The 17,757-nt window shown below is 37.6% G+C and overlaps 1 protein-coding gene across 1 annotated transcript; it reads right to left on the bottom strand.

The window, feature by feature from the left end:
- Positions 1–2,328: 2,328 nt before the first annotated feature.
- Positions 2,329–17,286, bottom strand: LOC132635571 (DDB1- and CUL4-associated factor homolog 1). Its single transcript, XM_060352001.1, has 14 exons — positions 16,782–17,286; positions 11,683–11,764; positions 11,459–11,575; positions 11,192–11,370; positions 10,248–11,106; positions 10,054–10,151; positions 9,504–9,924; positions 8,779–9,375; positions 8,519–8,698; positions 7,701–8,297; positions 6,097–6,207; positions 5,052–5,170; positions 3,358–4,948; positions 2,329–3,217 (listed from the first exon to the last, which is right to left on the bottom strand). Exons 1-14 carry the CDS (start codon positions 17,030–17,032, stop codon positions 2,537–2,539), a joined length of 5,883 nt encoding a protein of 1,960 aa, XP_060207984.1. The 5' UTR covers positions 17,033–17,286; the 3' UTR covers positions 2,329–2,536.
- Positions 17,287–17,757: the final 471 nt, after the last annotated feature.

The raw sequence follows: 17,757 nt of genomic DNA, 5'->3' as shown, positions 1-17,757 counted from the left end.
CCTCAACTTGGTGAGAATGTGAATTAGAATTGAGTCGGGCAAATCATTCAGTCTGTCTTCAGTAAACATGATTTTTTTTTTCTGCATTTATGTGGAGTACAAAGTTGAGGGAGCTGTTTTTTTAAAAATTTGAGTGTATGAAATTCGAGCATAACCTAGGTATATTGGGGTTTTGAATTTAAAGGAAAATTTGTGATACAATTATATGAACTTTGCTAATCAAAATGGAATAATAAGCTGGCGTTTGGCCATTCGTTTTCAAACCATGATTTGAAACCATGCCCCTAAACCAGCGTTTGGATATGCGTTTTTTACTCATGGTTTCAAACCCAAATCATTCAAAAAGGCATAATTTGGCGTTTGAAACCATGGTTTCAACCTTTTTAAATATAAAATTTAACCCACAAGTTTATATTTTGTAAAAAAAAGACCCATAAATTGGTAAATATTTTTAACAATTACCCCCATCAATCATTTACTAATCTCATTAGCTTCCACCAACCTTTATTTATATCTATCAATCTTTAATTTATGGGGGAGGATTATATTAAAGAATAGTTACATTACTATTCATATTAAATTTTCGTTTTTATTGAACTAAAGTTTGATTAATTAATGTTGTATTTTTTAGAAAGGCGTTCTAGTAGTGTACTAATTTTGTTATAAACTATGACTTGCTCATTTGGTAAGATTGTATACGAATTGAGAATGTTTTAATAGTTTTCACAATTTGTGAGATTTTTATGTCTATAACAGAAAAAACAACTTAAAATATCCAAATTGCATGTCCAAACATGATTTGAACCATGATTTCAAATCATAGTTTCAAACCATGTCCAAACGGGACCTAACTAAAGCTCGTAGAATTGTATATTTGAGATTATTTTACAATCTTTTCGACTTGAAAGAATCATCCATACGGGACAATCAATAGAATAAAATAAAAAATAAAAAAATAATCACACCTATTAAAATAGATTTATAATTTAAACAAAAGTAGTCTTGTTTAAAGAGGTTTCCTCTTTTGTTTCAATGGCAATTCTGTTTCCTTCGTACAACAACGGACGTGGACCCTCTTCTTTTCCTGAAATTCTATGGAGTATGAAATTTTTGATACAATTATATAAACTTTGTAAATCTTTTCGACTTGAAGAAAATAATACTCCTTCCGTTTCAATTTATGTGAACATATTTTGTTATTAGTCCGTGCTAAAACAAATGACCTCTTTCTATATTTGAAAACAATTTACCTTTATGCAATGATTTATAACCACACAAAATATATGTGACTTAATTATCCCACAAGTTTAAAAAATTTCACTTCTTTCTTAAACTCGGTGTCCAATCAAATGAGTTCGTATAAACTGAAACTACCATCCATATCAATAGAATAAAATAAAACAGAAGAAAAAGAAGAGAAATCACACCTATTAAAAATAGATTTATAATTTAAGCAAAAGTAATCTTGTTTAAACAGGTTTCCTCTTTTGTTTCAATGGCAATTTTTTTCCTTCGTACAACAACAGACATGGACTCTCGTCTTTTCCTGAGATTCTATGGAAAGATTGGAAGAACAATAGAGATCGTCTACGAATATTAGAACAATCATATAGTACAACTTTAGACTGCGATCTTTACAATGTAATTCGTGATTTATAGCATGTGATTACTTTCTCTGAGTCTCTGACTAGTGAAACAAATACACAAACCTTGGTCCTTGGAATACTTGCATGAATATATGAGACATAATCCATGTGTAGGTGCACTTTTTTCCCTTCATAAATATCAGTATCTGATAATTCGTTTGAGGTTAGATGATTAAAAGTTTTGTTAATAAGCATCAAATGCTAAAAAATATTTTTAGGTATTGAAATTATAATTTTATAAAGGCATAAATAAGCAATTATGCACCTAGATCGAAATGCTAGAACTAATAATAAGTAGTCGGTTAAATGACTAGAATGAAATATAAATCTAAAAGTATTCTTAGATGAAAAAGACTAATGAAGAAAATTAAATAGATCAACACTTAGAGGTGAAACGTGGCGTTTGTTTCAGAGACAAAACACCCAAGTTTAATATAACTCTCAAAAAGTAAATTGCACTTTTGCACTCCATTTGTTACTCCCACGTCCCACCAAAGAATATGAATAAGAGATTAAAAGGAGAAATTAGTAGATAATATAGCGTGTTTTTTACGTCCACAATATAACAATTGGAGGGAGTAATATTAGTGTCTGAAGCCCAACTTAAAACCGGAGAGAGAACAAAGCTTAAAATCGGGAAATAGAGAGATTTATGTCAAACTTAGCCCCAAAACAACTGAAGTGGACCCAAAAGCATAATCTCTTCCATTTCTTACTCATATATGCACAGAAGCCTCGTCATGACAAAACTGGAATAGAACTCAAAACTAGAGAAAAGAGTAATCTTTACCCTTCCTAAAATGTATATAAAAAATGTTACACTGTCGAGCAAATTATATGAGGATATTATATCCATTGATCACATCTAAATTAACCGCCAAGGCCACTACCTACATGAGATCATCATCATCCCCACTACTAAAGGATTCAATAAGCTCACTGTCATCATCATCTTCACCATCCGTCACAATCTCCAATAAACCAGCTGCACCACCAAAGTCCACACCATCTACCATGAAGTCTCCATCTTCATCCTCTTCGTCATCAAGCTCACTCACACTATCATCATCATTGCTCAAATCATCTGCGTCGCTTTCACCGTCCCCATCAAGATCCGTTCCAAGGATTGCTTCCTCATCAATGTCATCATCATCTTCATCATCCTCTTCATCACTTTCAGCGTCATCAGGGTCTGAATCATCGTCAGTTGGCCTCCTCCGACCAATTTCATACACCCTAGCAGAAGAATACATCTCATCTTGGTCATCCATTGTGACCAGCCCAACGAAAGAATCAGTTGGCTCCGTCGCAAAGTCAAGGACGCAACGGTCTACTGGAATGGTTGCAATGTCAGAATAGTTAACAGCATCCACTGTACGGAAAGCAGCAAAGAGAGGATGTTTAACACGACGTGTCTGGAATGCTGACATGACATCCTCGAGATTTCTTCTTAAGATGGCATATATCACATCACCACTCGCATTAAATGTTATTACCGTCTGGTCCAAAGATGGTACACTTCGCAGAAGCCTGAAGTTCCGCAAATCCCATACCTCAGAGTTTATGATGACCTATCCAGAAAGACAACAGTTTTAGCAAAGGTAAAACTAAGGATCCACAAAGGTGACAATGACTGAGCTGCTGTTGAAAGGATTTAGCATCAGGCTTATAATACTATCCACCCAAAGGAAAATAAGTGAAATGTCCTTACCTCATTGCCAGCAGGATGAAAGCCCCCGCCACCATAGTCGGTAAATTGATCAAAACGATGAATTGGGCCAGAACCACGAGTATCCCATAAGACTCCGTTCCAGAGAAGCATATTGTCAGAAGGGCTAAAATGTACAAGGGAATACATATGTCCTCGGCCTGAAGGGATGCTGGATGTGTCTGTAAGTTTCAGTTCCTCTTGACAGGTTTGAACGTCATATAGAAGAATCTCGCGCCGGGATGGCTCTGAAGACAATGCAGCAAATGTTGTACCGCAATTGCTAAATCGTGCAGCTTTACAGCCTTCAAATGAATGCCTAGGCCCAGCTGAAACATTAGTTGCGTCCCATAACCGCACATCGTGAGCACTTGAAGACAGAAGCATTTGTGTCTCGCCAGAAAGGTATGACTGTAGTAGTGTTAAAGGTGCCTGGTGGCTGGTGAAGCTTTCTAAGATACTGTTGCTGTTAGAGTCAAATATTTTCAGCTCTCCAGAATGGGTGCCAGCAGCAATTTGTGAGGAATCTCCCATAAAAGAGACACATGTCAATAAGACACCAGCATCATCCCTGCAAGTTCGCCATGGTCTAAATCTACTGAAGACGAATTGTCGATCCTTACGCCTTCCGTGTGTCCCACCATTCAAACTTCTAAATTCACGAGTACTAAGCCGTGATGTCACATTTGATGGTGCATCAAGGCTTCGTTTTGGTTCAGGACAGACATGAGGGTGCAAGAGCGAAAGCGGAGGTAACGTTGTGATGGGAGCAGGACATTGGCGATGCTGGTGCTTCAAGTACTGAACAACCACAGAGTCCAAGGTTAAACGCTCTGCATTCGAGGGTTGTGAATCACTTAGAAGACCATGTTGAGAAGACGACACCATTGGAGTATCATCACCTTCAGTTGGAAAAGCACTTGAGCCAGGTCGATTATGGATCTCTCTCAAAGTAGAATTTGGTGTTGAAGGCATATTAGGATCTGATGGTAGACTGCCTCTACGGACCGCATTTGGAGTGACACAAACTGGAGACCTGACTGCATGTTCACCAGTATTGAGTCGCTTAACTGATGGCACTGATCCACCTTCCTTCAGGTCAGTTAACTTACGTTTCATTGGCAATACAATAGGAGTTTTAAATATGATGTCTGGATCTCCGCCAGATTTTACTGAAGATAGGGATGGAGTTTCTGATGTAGCTATAGGTGTGACACACTTTTTCGAATTACTGAATTTGAAGCTTGATGCTGCTGGAGAGACTTCAACAGGAAGAGATTTCGAGGACTGACTACGAGCAGATGAAAATATCAATGGTTTCCTTCTTGAAGAACAGACAAGTGACTCAGATTTCAATCCGCCATCCTCATCCAATGATGGGAGTTTCGGTTTAGCTGTCAAGAATCCCTGTGCACGACCAGATGGCCACTGAATTTGAACTGACGATGTCTCCTGCCCTGATGTCTGATGTGCCAGAGATGACGGAGCAGCTAAAGATGGCAAAGGTGTCAACTGAGCCTCCTTTAGAAGCATAGTTGCAGTATCTGTCAAACCAGAAGCTTGTAGGTGTTCATGGATGAGGAGTAAAAGCTCCCTGAGCTCGAACACAAAAGGAGGTCAGAAACTAGTAAATAAGGCAAGAAGAAGAAAACCATGTTGCTCAAATTTAACTTCATTTGGAGCAAACGCCATTTTACCTTGCATGATATGTGATTGGAGTAGCAGCAGCTATAGCAGCTCTCTCTATACGCCTTAATGTTGGCGTCGCAGCATCTGTGGCAGCCAGGGAACTTGCACGCCCAGAATTAGTTACAACCTACAAAATGAAAAAAGACACAATAGTCCTGCAAATTAACAAAAGAGGAAAGGGACAAAAGACAACTCTGCCGAGCACACTTGAAAGATGAATGTATAAGCAAAACCTAATAAACTATTGCCATCCCAAATGCCTTGACCTACTTTGTGTGTTTGCCTTGATATTTAGTTAATCCTGATCCTTAAATCGAAAACTTCCCTTTCTCCAAAAATTGAACTGATACAACTACACATTATGATAATGATGATGCAGCATCTTATTCCCATTATTAGTCCACCTCTTTACATTTCAAAGATGTTAACACTTCTCTATCTAAAACTAAAACAATAATCCATTCACATTTTCTTTTCATTGCTTGCTAATTAAACGAGCTACCTTATTCAGCATGAAAGTAGTACTTAACAAATGCGCACATGCGTAATGTAAGCCAATATTAGAGCTAGAGACGTATTCTTTCAAAATTATTAGTGTAATGCACATATTCAACACATATAGTCATGCCTAAGAAAGCATGGATTAGCAGAGAGTTAAGAATGGAGGGGGAATGAGAATCACAGTTGAGAGCCTACAAAATGAAATCCAGACGTGAAGGGGTAGAAATGCTAAATTGCAGGAATAAACCAGTTACCCCTCTCTCCCCTCCCATTTCCCTTCACCGAAATATATGACCAAAATGAAAATGATCGTACATTTCTTTTGATGAAGCATGATCGTTCTATTCTTTGCTTTAAACACAGCAGTGTACCAGTGAAAATATCCCCCTTAGTCCCTTCCTCTACCCCAAAGATATCATCAATATCAAAACTATCATCCAACTTCTTCGTAACCAAGCCCCCCCCCCCCCCCCCCCCCCTTTTTTTTTTTTTTTTTTTTTTCACTCCACGTATTAAAAAATTATACAGAGAAAGAAAATACTGTTTTCTTACCCCAATAAGCTCAATAGCCACCTGTGAAAGTTCTGCTTGCCACCGGTTCTGTTCACCGCCAGGGGTCTGATTTCCTGAATCTCGTATGAGTTCTGACAACTTCTTCCCAACCTAAAACCACAAAAAAATAAAAATGTAATCAAGTATAGTTGAATCTCCCCAACACCAAAAGACCAAATCTCTCAAACTGATGTCGCATAAGTAAGGTCATCCACGTTGAGTGTTGGACATATTGATTTTCAAGTATAAAGAAACTAGAAAAAATGTTATATGTTCGTTCTAACTGGGTTTAACTACACAACTCAGATCTGCACTAGTTGCAATATTGAACTAGGTCATAACCCTAATGCTGTAAGGTCAAGTCACTGACTAGCATAAACAAGGAAAATAAAGAAAAAACATAAAGCGGCACAAAATTCCTTATGCATGAAACTAAGAGCCCGTTCCGGAAGGCTCATTAAAAGCAGTTGATAAGTATAACGTGTTGAAGAACACTTTTAGGTGTTAAAGTTGATTTTTTTTTAAAAAAAAAGTATAGATACTTTGATAGAAGTGCTGCAGTTAGTTTGTTTGGTAAAAGGCTTAGCACTTTCTGTTAAAAAGACTAAAATATCCTTAGAGCTATTTACAAAAAATATAGATTTGAAAGTATTCAACATTAAAAAAAGGGACTAATAATGTAAATAGAATAGATATATAATTAAAAGTTATGTTTTAGGAAGAGTATTTATTACGGATAAAATCGTAAAAGGTTTGGTCAATCCAAAAGTGCTTACACTACAAAACCATAAGCTCAGGGTGACATCTTATGGTTTTTGGCTGATTTTGGTTTATAAGCACGTGACATATTAACATTTTTAGTATTTACCAAACACAAAGATCAGTTAGAAAGTACTTGTATAAGCTAAACTTAGCCAAACATCCTCTTAGGACTGATATAATTAGTTTAATAGATAAAAAAGTCAAGTCGCCACCTAGAATGTCATCTTAGACACGATGAAAATCGCTTCAGTATCCTATTTCAATTAACAAGATATAAATTTTTTTTCCAGTTGTATGGTCCCGAAAAAAAGTATTTCCAATCACATGCTCACCCATGTCAAAACCGTAAATAAAGACAAAATAAGTTAGAATTCCCAACAATGCTGCTTTGGTCAAAGTGACACTTACCTCACTTCTGGAGATGTATTTTAGTACCCTTCTTATCTTCTTTCAAAATTCTGGATGACCTATTCTCAAAACTCTCCTTGTGTTTTTTTCCCGGTGAGTACACTTCATGGAGAGTTCAACAATCCTACCCCCTAGCCAGGACGCTAATATTATGTACCTCTCCACCATTGAATATTTATTTACAAACCCATTATTCACATTGAAAACCCTTACTCGGTTCATGTTCTGAAGAATTTAATAGCTTTCCATTTTCTGGAATGACTAATTTCAACTCAGGATCAATTTTTTAACCATTTCAAGAAACATCCAAGGTGAGAAAATGTTAGAATAAATGACTGCAGCCAAAATCACATAAACCAGATATTACACCGACCTTGGAAATCAACGATGTCAACCATGCAGGAAACAGCAATTATGATGTCAGACCAACCTACCTGAAGTTTTGTTAATATATGTGCAATTGTATCATCTCTTGCTAAACCAAGAAGTACTCGGCAAGCAAGAGCACGAAGACAGTCAATTGCAGCTGGAGGAGTAACTATCCGTGGCTGGAGGAGCTGCAGGAGGACCTTAATACCATTGTTGGCCCGAACAGCTTCTCTCGCTTGACGGTAACATTGTTCAAGCTGAGCAGCGAGGCCAGCACAACCAGCTCCTGCACCTAGTGATATTCTTCGTTCTCCAACTAATCCTGATGTCACTGTAGACACAGGGCCTTGAGAAGTGCCACCGACCGCAGATGTGCCAGAAACTGCTGTGCTTCCACGGTCTGATAAAGTAGATTCTCCATTTCTCTCTCTATTTTCATTCTGGCTGGGGATATTAACAGCCTGATCTGGAAGAAACCGCTCCACATTCCTGTCCCTGGTCTCACACCGATCTGGATTCCGTTCTCTGGTCTCCACACCAGGCGTATTTGCAGATTGGATAGCATTGGTTTGCTGTGCTTGTGTAGACACAGATGGTTTATTGCTGATTGAAGGTGGAGGACACACGAGACAAACTAACACATTCAATGCTGCTTCAACAATCTACCAATATCAAGAATAAATGGATAAGCATCTGAATCGCTACAATGAGAGAATGAAAAGTGTATTAAGACACAGATGGTTTATTGCTGATTGAAGGTGGAGGACACACGAGACAAACTAACACATTCAATGCTGCTTCAACAATCTACCAATATCAAGAATAAATGGATAAGCATCTGAATCGCTACAATGAGAGAATGAAAAGTGTATTAAGACCATACCTCAGGTTCTACATAACCAGCACTGTTAGCTGCATCCAATATAACGGCTATACCCACACGATCATTGCTTAATGTTGCATTGACGATAAGTTTACGGCTGTAAGGTACTAAAGTGACGATATGAAGTACACCGAGAGCATACTGAAGCAAGTCATGCAAATAACGCTCAACAGGTGGAGCCTACATTTGGAAAAATAGTAAGTAAACCAGCAAGCATATGCAGGTAGAAAGAATGAACGGTTTATAAAAGCATGTACTACCTGACATAATTCCAACATCGTAATATGCCCGTTGGAACTTAAAAACTTTTCAACTACTGTCCAGCGGGCCCTGACAGCTGCAGGACCAAGTCTCCTATCTCTCTGTATTAAACGGAAAACTGCATCGATAGCCTCATTACTAATGTCAAGCGGCTTAGACGCAGCCCTAACACTCGGGATATTTCGTGCAGCACTGCGAACACTTTTATTAGGACGAATTGAATCCACCAGCAAGAGAAGATGTGCTCTGAAGTACTGCCGAAGTGCGACACAGGTGTGATAAGCTATCTGCTTCTCAGAAGCGGTCAGCACCTCTGGTGGCGATCTGTCACTCCGTAATGACCCTGAAGCAGTTAATGCCCCAGAAGAAACTCCAGATCTCACTAATGCAGCATCTTGCAAAAGATTAAGCATTTTCTGTAAGCCATCCTGAGCATCAAAAGCGTCTAGGACAGCTCTGAAAACAAATGCAGCCGCAAAAAATAAAGCAGCATTTTTTCTGGCTTGATCTTGAGGACATCCAAGAAGCTGAAGCGCCAACTCAACCACCTGATCGATAATGTTTGAAGGAAGAGCACAAACGCGTTCCATTATTCCCTGTGAAATCAATTTTCAGAAGTTATTGAATCAGCAACTAAAATTTCCAGAACCATAATGAATCAAGATTTAAGGTACACAGCCAATTATAACATTAAAAGGAGTAGAAAAAATAGACACACAGTTACCTGAATTGACCCTATTGCGAATAAGCATGAAGAAAGACCAGAAAAAGTCTGAAGAGCTCTTGGGGCAGCAAGCAATTTTTGCATGCCCCTACGATCCACAAATACTGCAGCAAATTTCCGATGCGCAGCCAAAGAACAGATTAGCTTCAGAACATCGGGCAAAAGAAGCGAAATTTTGCACCCCTCTTTATGTTTGGAATTACACTGCAATAGTGCAATACACACATCCACTCCTTTTTCGTGCAACACAGGACCAAGTACTTCAACATACTCTCCCAAAATAATAAGACACTGGATGCAGAACTTCTCTCTCAACTTCGCAAGAGAGTCACTATCCAGAATGAAGAATTCATCAACATCCTCATTTGCTTCTTGTGCTGTTGCTTTTGTGTCTTGTGATTCACCTTCACAAATAGCACTCCTACAATATATCAGTACCACATTAAAATAAGTTAATTGTATGTCACAGGAAGTAGCAGATGAATGCAAAATAAAATGTCTTCCCAGTCATCAATTGAGGATGGGTCATACACAAAAATGACACACCAACCTTGAAACTTCAACAGCAATAGCAGCATCAATGACTGTGGATGCAGCTTTTGAAGCAGCCAAAACTGCAGCCTCCTCATCATTTGTCTTCTTAAACTCCTGAGACACAGAGATAACGTAGAAATGAGACGGTCTTAAGATAAACATTAAGTAAACTGCATAAAATACAAAACTGGATAAGAAGTGAAGACAAACCTCAAAAGCAGCACTCTTGACTACTTCTGCAGCAGCATCACCAGCTGCTTTAACAGCTTCAGTTGGAGCATTAGCTGCTTTTGCTTCTGTTTCAGCAGCTCTAAGAGCTTTCTTCACCAGATCTGTGATATCCTTGGAGCCAACTTTACATTCTCGGAAACATTCATCATTCTCGTCCCTCTCCATCGCAAAACCATCAACATTTGTCCTACTCAAATTCTTCTTGTTATCAGTTGCTCTTCTCAATTCTTGATTCCTGGTCAAATTTCTGCTGCGAGATTGCTCACCCAATCTACTTGCAGAACCTGGAGAGGTCAAAGCTGCTTCATTATCCGGAACGCCCTCAGTCACCCTTCCCCGTCCTCTGTGTCTTGTCCACCCACGATTCACCCTGCGTCTTGATAAATCATCTCTAGCACTCTCATCATGCTCGTCTTCCCTTAGGGGTCTGTTACCAGGCTTTGCCTTTCCGTCACGTAAATCTCTAATATGCCATCTTTCTTCACCATCTGCATCTGCCTGATAATTATCATCAACAGCCATAGAATCAGGTGGCTCTTCATCAGCCCAACGTTCATCCCCACGCATATGCCTACTGGCACTTCTATCGCGGTCCTTATCTGTATCTTCGGCTACTCTGGGAATATCCAAATGAGAACTTTCGGCAACCTGCCGGAATCTACTTCTACATTCCTCTCTAGATCTTACACCAGTACCTGTAGATGATGCTTTGCCATCCAACAAAGATGTTGCATCTCTTTGGCTTGTGGTGGTCTCCCCCAAAATTCTAATCCGAAGATAGCGCATAACTTTTGCTGGGAGCCCAGATGTTAATACATCCTCAACTACTTGACCACCACTACCATCAATAGAGCAAAAATTGAATATGATTGTGACAGGAGATGTGTCATAAAACCAAAAAGGGTATGGGCCTAAGAGCATACCTCGCCAAACACACAGCAAGAAGTCCAGTAGAGTATGTCTTCAGCATCTCAGAATCAGAGGACCTCCGATCACCTGACTCATGCTTCCAATAATGATCATCACCAGACAATCTGGTTGTGTCATCCATTGTCCAGCTTTTTAAATTTTCCAGCACAGGGTCTTCAAAAACATGTGGATACTGGATTCCATTTGCTATGAATTAATCTACATGAATAACTTTGACCTTAAAAAACCTTGAAATAAAATAATAAAGAATAGAACTCTACCGTCCAAGTTAGTGAACAACTAAAGAGCAGCCTTGCAGCAGCAGCCTTCACAGAAACTGAATATCTCCTCTCAGATAGGAACTTTGACGATATCAGTTCAAAGAATTCATCATTGTCCTACAATACGAGATAATGGGAAGTGAGCAATTAATACTGACACTCTTGTATATGAGGTATAGATTTAAAAAAGTCAAAGAAGAAAAGTAAGAGATACTAAAGCTTACCCGGATAAGGTTCCCTAGTCGTCCAACATTATGGGAAGCTCGGCCATTACTAGAGGCAGAATGACCACTCTCTTCCATGTAACTGCACTTGAAAGAGTGAACAGATCTGTCATTTGTCTTGTTTCATCCAGTGAGACAAAACACTGATTTTGCAGTGATATGAATAATGCAAACGGGAAAAAAGACCAAGCTCCACTTGTTATTGTTGGCTACGCTCAATTATCATGTTTTTTCTATTCCAAAAGAAGGGAACAAACGTTGGAAGATAATGACTTAGAATTTACATTTGATAATAAAGAAGAAAAAAAAGGCAAATATAGAAAATGATTTCCTAATGTCATTTAGCACTTTTTATAACAAAGAGGCATGGTCAACTTTATTGGTTCTCTGCATATCTGTGAGAACTAATGTTGATGTACACAGATGCTTCATACCAGCATACTCTTCATCCTTATACATAGGGGTGTACAAAGGAAACTGACAAACCGCACCCAACCGACAATCCGAGTCAAACCGAGAAAAAAACCCGACAAGTGGTTTTGTTTGACTTGGTTTGGTATTGAAAAAACAAACCCGACCTTTTGGTTTGGTTTTAATTAAAAAAAGTCAAACCGAACCAAACCAACCCGACATTACATGTATACAATTTTTAGAAATACTTTATACATAAAAATATTTATTTGTAATGTAATTTATAAATATTTCTTAAATTTTTTCATAGTTTTTGTCTTTTCATATATTATCTCAAGCTTGGACTTAAGATTTTGAATGGGCCAATAAGTTTTATAGCTCATAGATGTTTGTGACTCAAATAAAGCCCAAATCAATTAATGCTACCAAAATAAATTCAATTCTAACACTAGGAGTAACAACAATATTGAATATCTATTCTTAGTTTTGCATCGGTTTGGACAGTGAAAATACATAATTTAATTTAGTTTTTCTTTAATATTTAGTCATGTAATTAATACTTATTAACCATACTTATTTTAGCATGACTTAGTACCTTTAGTTTTTGATCATTTTCATTATGGCTTAGCGATTGCATTATCATTTTTGTTGAATATTTTAGTACAATGTTAGCACTCATCTCACATTTTGTGTTATTTTCTTAAAAAAAAATAATTAGATACAACTATCTTACTAGGACTAAAGAAATATTTGAAGCACAAGTTATACGTTTTATATGATTACCGGAAAAAACCCGAAAATCTTGAGAAAAACCAAAGTTGGAAAACCCGACTTTTATTGGTTTGATTTGGTTTGTAGATATAAAAACCCAACACAATTGGTTTGGTTTGGTATTCGAAAAATCCAAACCAACCTGGTCCATGTACACCCTAGTTATACAAAACTTCACCTTCCTTAAAAAAATGTCACGTAGCACTTTAGTAGTATCCCACTACATATAATTATAAAATTACTACGTCATAACTTCTTGTTACCCATCTTAAAACTGTGAAATAAAACAGCACTCTAGGTTTCAACTTGCTGGTACCAAACACATCATGCAACATAATAGAGATTTACAGCAGTTTCTAACAAACATAATCCACATAATCTTAAGCATCACAACAACTAAAAGTCAAGAATAATATGCGGCACTAATATAAAACCACAATAAAGGCAAGATTCCCACTCTCCAAAATACTGCATTCTTCATCACAAACTGGGCGCAACTATACTAAAAATGCAATTGAACTAGTTCCACCTCCCCTGTTCCCTTTATTAGTGATGGGTACTAGTTCTCAGGTCCTTTAATAAATGAAGTAAACATAAAACCTTTACACAGAAAGATAGCAATCAAAAAGAGCCAACAACTTAAAGATTTCTAATAAAGCAATTGTGGATTTGAGCCCCACTGGCCGTGCTTCTCTTTTACCTTAACAAAGGAAAAACTTCAAGATCAAGAAATATCATTCAGACTGACCATTGAAGCAAGAAACTAAAGTTAATCCCAATTGTCAGATAGAACCCAATATCCTGCAAGTACCACGTATATACTTGTTTTTTTTTTTTTTTTTGGGGGGGGGGGGGGGGGGGGGGGGGATAACCATGGTGTCTGGGCCAGCTTGCGCACACCTCGACTAATTCCACGGGATACCTGCCACCTCCCACGAGCAAGAGGTGACTCTGTCCACCAATTATATACTATATTAGTTAAAATTATCGTTTTCATTCAAAATTATAACATTGGTTTTACATATTTTAGCAAAGGACTACAGCTAACTGGTTTGACTTCACGGGATCTTCTTCACTATCATAAAACTAATATGGTTGTACTTTGAGCAATCTAAAAAAATTCACTCGATGACAAGAAACAATGGTTTATTACCAAAAGTGGCATAGCAACATAAGAGGCCTTTATCTTATATATTTCCCCCCCTGTATCCAAGTTTCATATTTGAAATTTCTCAAATATAATTTTTTTTTATAACCAGCTTGCGCACAAGTACCAGACAACTGTGCCGCCAATGCATGGACAGATGGAAGAAATTACCTTGTGTTTTTTGCCTCCACGGGGAATTGAACCTAAAGCCTAACGGTTTCCAACCCACTTCATAGACCACTAGACCACATCTTGAGCGCGAGATTTCCCCAAAAATAATGAGTACTTCCTCTGTCCCAATTATGTGATGCACTTTCATTTTTAGTATGTCCCAAGAATGACACCTTTCCATATTTAAAAAAAGTTTAACTTTAACTTCTCATATTTCACCCTTAATGAGATGATTTATAGCCGCACAAATATTTATAGCTTGTCTTAGACCACAAATTTCAATAAGGTTTTTTTTCTTTCCTAAACTATGTGTCCGGTCAAACGTCACATAAAATAAGATGGAGGTAATACAAGTTTGTGCCTAGAAATTTGATCAAAAACTTTTGGCACAGAAACTAGGAAAAGAGGAGAGAGCCACATAATAAATAATGCAAATTTGATGCTTTGCTCAGACCCACTTCCAATTTTTCTTGCTCAATCTAATCTTACATCCCAGTTCTTAGCAATGGATTAAGGTAGTCAATACAAATTTAGAAACTTTAGTTCTGATGTCCTCAAAACTTTTGCCTCATCTAATATACAATATGAAAAGAAATATCAACCAATCTACTAACAGTATCATCAGATATAGAATTTTCGTCAAACTGTTACAATGACCTTTCAATGTTCTGGTTAGTAAGGAATTACGGAATTGACCTTTCTAATTCCTCTTGCTAGATGCTCTGTAAAAACTTCCAGAGATACCAAAAGAGAGAAATGTAGAGCATGTACAACCCATTCGACAGTTACGGCAATTAGGTGCAGTTCAACTGGCTGATTAACTAATAATAAAGGTATAACTCCAAATCTCTGACTTGGGACTCTTGGAAAAGAATATAACTCATAGGGGGGGAGTAAAAATCTAAGTCCAGACTGGTGAACAAATAAAAGATAGATGATGTCTAGGTTCATAACTTGGTAAAGAATCCAAAAGCTGCACTGTAATATGGAGATACGATTCTAGTAAAATATTCACCTCTTCAAGCTCCATTTTAATATGGATATACCAATTGAGTGAATTAAAAATGTGAGGTCTACTCTGGGGAAGCAGGGATCCTTTGGGAGAGAAGAAGCAGTACTAAGAGAGGCAGAACTTTATGATTGAGCCTATTCCAAATAGCAAGACGGTTTCACAAAGATGAAAGTGTACTATTTCACGCCAATATAGAAGACAGGATGCACCAAGAACCAAATAACAACCGTATCCAAAAACAAAAAAACCCAATAACAACCCTATCTTAACACAACCAGCACTGGAAACATTAAAACTAAATAAAATTATATGGGACCAGTGTCCAGATAATTATAACTAAAACAATTGTAAACTAGCACAGGCATGCCCGTAATTCACGACAGTCCCCCCTCCCCCAACACTACCAATAAGCCACATGTCTACATTGTTAACCAGTGAAAATTCAGAAGAACAAAAAAGAAAAAGAAAGAACAAGACCAGCATAGGTACATATAACAGAATTTAACTACCCTGCTATTATATATCCAATGAGTGAAATACTCCAGAATGTACAGAGTAAATAGGAGGCATGAAAATATACATGTATGTGTGTCTATGCTTATCTGCTTGCTAAACGTTAAACCATCTCTACCATTTTAAAACCCAGCAGATTCTAAAATTAAAATCCTACATCAATAGCCACAAGCGTTAATGGAGGCAACATTGCCGAGTAGAAGTCTTGTTGTGCATCAATATAAGCCCTAAAATCCTCTTACGCGCCCTTTAAGAACCCCCACTCCATCAAAGATGCCTATGAAAGTTGGATATTTTGGAGAGTTGACGAAGCTTGACGTAGTAATGTCCTGAAGCTAACAGTTAGATGCTTTGTAACTCTGCATGACTGCATCTGCTTAAGGCCTTTTTAATGCAATTCATTTACTTCACCAAAAAAAAAAAAAAAAAAAAAAAGGAACCCCACATAACCATACTTCAACCCAAGTATAACACAAAATTCACTTCACTTAAACCAGTATAATCCCACAAAGTGGGGTCTAGGGAGGGTAGAGTGTATGCAGTTGGCAGGTAGAGAGGCTGTTTCCGATAAAACCCTCGGCTCAAGTAACTTCACTTAAACCCCACAATTTGAAATCCCCACAAAATTTCAACAAATGAAAAAGAATGTGAATTCCATCTTAAACCAAATACATAACCATTATATACCTGCACTGTTGGGTTAGAATCCCAGCATCATTAAATTACTACTAACTTTATCAACAAAAAAGAAACTGTACCTAGTTTCTTGAGAATATAACACAAAATTCACTTCACTTAAACCCCACGATTCGACAAGTAAATTCCAGCTTAAGTCATATATACGTAAATATATATAACCATTATATACCTAAATTACTACTCCCTCCATCCCAAGATAGGTCAAAGATATTTGTGTGGTTAAAAGGTAAAGTTTAAAGTAAAATTATTGCCATATAAGGAAATAAGAAAATGTATCATTCTTTTTTAGACGGACTAAAAAGGAGAGTGTATTACATAAATTAGAATTGGGATAAAGGAAGTATTACTTAATCAACAAAGAAGAAGAAACAGTACCTAGATTCTTGAGTTTCAAAAAGAGAAGAGAGAGCATGAATAGTATTGGGATTAGGGTTATCAGGCAAAGCAGTAATTTTATCCATTAACGCTTGTGCCTTAATGATCAACCCTTCATTCTCCGATTCCTCTTCATCCTCCTCTCCTTCTTCTTCCTCCTCATGTTCCTCCGCCGGCGCCGGCGCCGGCGCCTCCGGCTGCCGCTCCTCCGCCGCCAATGATTGTTGTTGCTGCGGCTCCTCCTCCTCCATATATACTACTACTTTAATAAAATCAATAAAAAAATCAAAAAGCTAGGGTTTGTAGATAGGTGTAGAGAGAGAAAGTGTTTGAAGTGATTCTGTGAATGGGAATGTAGAAGAGAGAGTACAAAAAAGCCCCCGCCACCATCTTTGTGTTTGTGTTATATGTGAACACACCGGGGAAGGAAAGTTGAGTCTCGAAGAATTGTTTGACCCGAATGCTTTTTTTTGACCCGAACCTAGTGGAAAGCCCAATGAAGGCGAAGTGCACAAATGATCCATTTTAGGGTGAAAATTACGACGGCTGACCACTTTTGGAAATGATAGCCATCATTTGTAAATAGTTAAGAAAATAAAACTTTTTAATGCTGAATTAAAATTTGGATATCAGTACACCTAGCTAAAATATACGAAAACACCTCCAGCATATGGTGTTGTAGCTGAAGTAACTGCACGGTTTTTCCTTCACATGGACTGTCCTTTAAAAAAAAATCACTTTAAAATCAAACTTGTGCCCGTAGAGGAATAAGTTATTTAAGCGTATTGGCTTAATTTGTCAATATTATGAGGCATAAGTTCGATTTTGATGATCGAAATTAAAAACCATCCCATTTGAAGGCCAAAAATTAAATGGCACAAAACAGGGTCAAAAATGCAAATGATCCGTTGTAGTTTCAACTGCTCACCCAGCAGGTGAAGATTTTTTTGGACGGATTGGCCTTCAAAGGCATTGG

The sequence above is a fragment of the Lycium barbarum genome, chromosome 4, assembly GCF_019175385.1.
Source record: "Lycium barbarum isolate Lr01 chromosome 4, ASM1917538v2, whole genome shotgun sequence".
Taxonomy (NCBI): domain Eukaryota; kingdom Viridiplantae; phylum Streptophyta; class Magnoliopsida; order Solanales; family Solanaceae; genus Lycium; species Lycium barbarum.
This window is presented reverse-complemented; position numbering and strand designations above follow the sequence as displayed.

Bases quoted from the DNA above. Each gene is read 5' to 3' on its own strand.
- LOC132635571 (XM_060352001.1), bottom strand. From the start codon at position 17,032: ATGGAGGAGGAGGAGCCGCAGCAACAACAATCATTGGCGGCGGAGGAG. The intron at 4,949-5,051 runs GTAAAATGGCGT...GTTCGAGCTCAG, and splicing joins CCAATCACATATCATGCAAG to GGAGCTTTTACTCCTCATCC. The intron at 3,218-3,357 runs GTAAGGACATTT...CTTTCTGGATAG, and splicing joins TTCATCCTGCTGGCAATGAG to GTCATCATAAACTCTGAGGT.